Source organism: Triticum aestivum, chromosome 4D (assembly GCF_018294505.1).
Source record: "Triticum aestivum cultivar Chinese Spring chromosome 4D, IWGSC CS RefSeq v2.1, whole genome shotgun sequence".
NCBI lineage: Eukaryota > Viridiplantae > Streptophyta > Magnoliopsida > Poales > Poaceae > Triticum > Triticum aestivum.
The window spans coordinates 506,098,895-506,103,708 of NC_057805.1; the positions used below are offsets into that span (position 1 = coordinate 506,098,895).

Consider the following 4,814-nt stretch of genomic DNA (forward strand, 5'->3'; position numbering starts at 1 on the left):
ACGCAGGGCAGGCGGGTCCAGAGGCCGCGCCACCGGCGGGAGAGGAGGCTGGTGCGCGCGGCGGAGCGTCTGGAGCCGAGGCGATCGAGGACCTGGAGGAGCAGATCGTCCGGAAGGGCGCTGATGAGGTCGGCTGAACCTGCTGGCGGGCTGCCATGGCGCGCTCCGTTCTCCGTCTCCATTGGCAAACCCCAATGCTTGCTGCAACTAAACCCTTACGGCCGGGATGTGGGGGACGGGGTGAGTAATCTGGTAGAAATAGGGCTATTTTCTTGTGGGAAGAAACAGGACTCCTTTTGTTTTGCACGAGAGAAATACAACTCTTTTGGTTTTTCTATATAGTTTTTTTATGGTACAATACGTACAACAAACAAACTTTGGAATCTAAAAAAAAGTGCAGAATTAATACTGTAAGATTTCGTCGCTCACAAACTTCCGATGGAAATCGACCCAAACTCCGGTTCGTATTCCCCGGCCGATCGATCCTTCTAGTAGTGCTCGCTTTCGCTCGTCACGTCCCCAGCCAAACCCGAAATTTCTCTCTCGCGCGCGTCGCACCGCTTGCATGCAATCGCGTCTCAGTATTGTTAGGGTTTCCAGCGAGCTAGCCATGATGGAGGACATCGCATCAGCTCCCTCCCGGACGATCTGCTCCACCTGGTCCTCCTCCGCCTCGGCTGCGCACGCGACGCCGCGCGCGCCAGCGTCCTCTCCCGCCGCTGGCCCCGCGTCTGCTCCGGCCTCCCCAAGCCCGAGCTCGACGTCACCCTCCACCACGTCCCGCTCGACTGGCTCGAGGACGCGCTCCGCCGCGCCGCCGGCCCCGGGGTGCGCCTCCTCGACATCCGCGTCGCCCTCGGGCCGCAAGACGGAAGCAGGGCGCGGTTCGTCCCCCCGGTCGGGCCGCAAGACGGCAGCACGCCGCCGTTCGTCCCACCCGTCGGGTCGCAAGACGGCAGTGGGCCGCCGTTCGTCCCACCCGTCGGGTCGCAAGACGGCAGTGGGCCGCCGTTCGTCCCCGTCGGGCCGCTAGATCGCTGGAGGCCGCGCTACGTTGCTGGCACCAATTTCTCAACAAAAAACGTTGTTGGCACCAGCCTCTCCGCGGTGCTCAGCGCCGCCGCGGCGCTCGCGCCGGTGGAGCTCCGCTTCATGGTCGCGCAGACGCGGGCCCCTTTTCTCGCAGGGCTACCCCGCTTCCTCCGCGCCACCTCGATGGAGCTGCACGGGCTAGACCTCCGCTTGCAACCCTCACAGGCCGGCGCCGGGTTCCCGTTGCTGGAGAAGCTGACCCTCTCCGGCTGCAACGTCGACCTCGGCGTCTTGATCCCCAACTGCCCGCGCCTGCAGGTGCTCACGGTGGATGACTTCACCGTCCGCTCGACGTCGCTGCAAGAACTCCTCGTGAAGCGCATGAAGGCGATGAGAGGCCACGCAGAGGCACGCACGCTTAGGCAATTGACTGCGTTGTCCTCCTTCCTTGACGGCGGCGAGCATAGCTGGTCCTGCTCGTATCCCAAGGTGACTCACGGGCTTGGTCTTTGGGGCCTCTTGGAGCTGGGCTTGAAGACATCGCAGAGACAAGGAGAAGAGGTCTTGTCCCTGCACATGTGTGCCCAAGTACGTCTCCTGTCATCCTTTGCATAATCTACTATACAATACAATTTACCCAACTTGTTAGTGATGGATGTCTTGCCGAATTGTTATGCAGGATTCATTGAGCTTTCAAGTTGCAGAGCGCGGATTTGTGGCGGAGATAGGTAAATATGTGGTCACCCAGTTCTCTACGTTGAATCTACATCTTACAACAAAGGGGCATGCGTTTGGAGCATTTGTGTTGTGTCTCCTTGGCATGCATCATCTTAGAGAGATACATAACTTTAACATCGTTGTGTCGAGATCAGAGGTAATTTATCGCCCTTCTTATATAATTGGAATATATATGGTACCCGTGCAAGTAAATTTTAAGGGGAGAATCCATAATACATTGACCTGATTCACAATTATTTTAGGTGAAAGAAGCATGCCCACTAAATTGTCCATGTGATGGCCCAAAGGGTTGGAGATCCCAAACTATCTCCTTGAATCTTCGAAAAGTAAAAATTGAAGGCTTCAAAGGGGAGAATCATGAGTTAGTTTTCTTGAAAGTGTTACTTCAATGCTCACCAATGCTTAAAAGTGTGACTGTGAAGCTGCCAGATCAGGACATGCCAAGTGATGATTGGTGCACAAAAATACACAATATTTTTGGAGAGTATCCATGTGTGGAAGGCAACATTGATCTTATCTCTGGTTAGAAGGTGTTCTGCTTGCGTGATTAGCATAGGAACAATTACTTTTACTTTATGCATGATTAACATGTTCCTAGATGCGGCACCTGCTTTTATGTAATTATGTTTGTACGGATCTGTTGAATCCGAAACTCATGCTTGATAACCGAATGGCAGAACATCTGCCTTCTCGTTGAAAGATAAAGAAAAAAAAATCATGCTTGAGCAATGTTATACTTGTGCATGTGTTTTGTTCTGAAACTTTTGGTGTTATGTTCTTTTGAGTGTCACTTATGCCTACCTCTTCTCTCTTTATTTCCCGGGGGACTAGCCATGGTGATGCTCTTTAGAGCAAGGTTAATAACCAACAACCAGTTATAAAAGGTTGCAACATCACATTTTTTTTGCTATGAATATGGGGATCTTTATTGCTTGAGTAAACATGAGATTACAATCAGCCTTAAGGCAATGACTGAGAAAAGGAGGGCATTCCTCTAGCCAACAGTCTGCAGTCAACAAGGAGCAGGCCTGCTTGGCACAAAGGTCCTCCATGCAATTCCCTCCCTAGGGACATGCTTAACAGAGAAAGAAATAAACGATGACAACTTTTCCCCAATATCATCTAAGATAGGCGCAACAACCGATCTAGAATTGTTGCACGAGGACCAGAGGTTCACCACCTCTAAACTATCCACCTCCATCACTACGTGCGAGAATCCACGTAGCTGTGCAAAAATAACACCTTCTCGAAGTGCCATGGCCTCTGCAATCAAAGGATCTGTAACTCCGAAAAAGGGTTTACTCCAAGCACCCATGAACGAGAGATGGGAGCGAGCAACGCCAACCCCGCCTCCACACCGGGCTTCAGTATTAACAGCTCCGTCCGTGTTGATCTTGATCCATCCGACGTCCGGCGGCTGCCACTGGACCCCGTCATTCCACGCGGGGGCTTAGGTAACTCGAGTAACAATAGATCATTGCGGACAGTCTTCACCGCATGTACTGGATCAAATGACTGTTTATCATGCGTCCAACAATTACGAGCTGTCCAAATAGCATGCATTATCATGATGATCTTGCACCTGTCTTGTTCAGCTAACATCTCATCCATGAGGATATCTTTAGCCCACGTTGCTGGATGCAACCGAGGTAATTTGAGCTTCAAAAGGTCCCTTGCCGCACACCAAAACTGTCTGGCATGAGAACGGTGCACAAGTGCGTGTTGTAAATCTTCATTTGCGACTTTGCATAGATCACATCTCGTTGTCGTCCTAATGTGACGATATTGTAGCGTGGCATAATCCGGGAGGATCCCCCGGAGAACTCGCCACCCAAAAACTCTGACTCTCGGAATCACCTTGAGTTTCCACAAGGCGGTCCACAAGTGTTTATCTGACAATGACGATTCTGCTATCGTTCCTTCCTCTGGAGCAGACTTCTCTTTTCGAGTCATTAGAGCGCGATAAGCCGACTTTACTGAATAAACACCTGATGGTTCAAGAGCCCAACCATATTCATCTTCACCTCCGGAAGCTCTCAATAGGATATTCAAAATTGCATCCACATCTGGGGCCAAGAAATTGCGCTGCACCAACTCTCTATCCGACGATCCTCTTTGATGATCAATTAAATCAGACACACGGTACAGCGGATCATTCCCAGAGCGGCCCGTAGGCTTGAAAGTTGCTGTATTTGGGATCCACCGATCAGTCCAAACAGAGATGGACTCACCTGAACCCACCCTCTTTATCAGCCCCTGTTCCAAGGCTTCACGGCCATCGATGATAGCCTTCCATGTAGCTGATTCCGAACGAGGAGCTTGTGCTGACATGAAATCACAGTGCGGAAAATATTTTCCCTTCAAAACTCTGGAGCACAAGGTATTCGGGTGCGTAATTAGACGCCACCCCTGCTTCCCAAGCAGCGGAAGATTGAATTGCTCAAAATCCCGGAAACCCATGCCTCCTCTTATTTTTGGTTCAGATAACTTCTCCCATGACATCCAATGTACGTCACATATTGCCAACCTAATAGTCCACTGTACTAGTCAGTCATACTTGCATGCCATGGCATTAGTATGTGGTCCACCTTATTCTCCCACAAAATGTGTTGGAGCCCATGATACAATTGGCTGTAAATCTATAGCCCGTTTTTCTTCTATCTCCTCTCCTCTCTCCTTCAACTAAGCAAAAATTGGGTATAACATGTCTTATAGCCTAGTTACGTCACGCTACTATATGTTCTCTCAGTAATGTCATCGTGCTCTTAGGTTATGTTCCCAATTAATGAGGCCCAATGGATGAAACCCTCATTTTATCTACCTATCATTCATTGATATCATCTACTTAAGTTTGCACATACTAAATGACATATTGTTTCTCTTCTACTACTCACTTATGTCCTGGTTTATTGGTCCCCTTCGTATTACGTGTCAAATTTTGACCATAAATTTAACTAACAAAATGCAAATGCATGTCATAAAAAATTATGTCGTTAGATTCGTATTTGCACATAGTTTCCAATTGTATAATTCTTATATTGCCA

The 4,814-nt window shown here is 49.7% G+C and overlaps 1 protein-coding gene across 1 annotated transcript; it reads left to right on the top strand.

Moving 5' to 3' along the window:
* The first annotated feature begins 410 nt into the window (after positions 1-410).
* On the top strand, positions 411-2,397 carry LOC123100663 (uncharacterized). Its single transcript, XM_044522552.1, has 3 exons — positions 411-1,620; positions 1,712-1,906; positions 2,013-2,397. The coding sequence occupies exons 1-3, from the start codon at positions 1,153-1,155 to the stop codon at positions 2,295-2,297; spliced, it is 948 nt and encodes a 315-aa protein (XP_044378487.1). The 5' UTR covers positions 411-1,152; the 3' UTR covers positions 2,298-2,397.
* Positions 2,398-4,814: the final 2,417 nt, after the last annotated feature.

What these genes read in the sequence shown, in the direction of transcription:
- LOC123100663 (XM_044522552.1), top strand. Translation starts at nt 1,153, where the DNA reads ATGGTCGCGCAGACGCGGGCCCCTTTTCTCGCAGGGCTACCCCGCTTC. An exon ending in CCCTGCACATGTGTGCCCAA is followed by an intron (nt 1,621 to 1,711) that starts GTACGTCTCCTG and finishes ATTGTTATGCAG; the next exon opens with GATTCATTGAGCTTTCAAGT. An exon ending in TCGTTGTGTCGAGATCAGAG is followed by an intron (nt 1,907 to 2,012) that starts GTAATTTATCGC and finishes CAATTATTTTAG; the next exon opens with GTGAAAGAAGCATGCCCACT.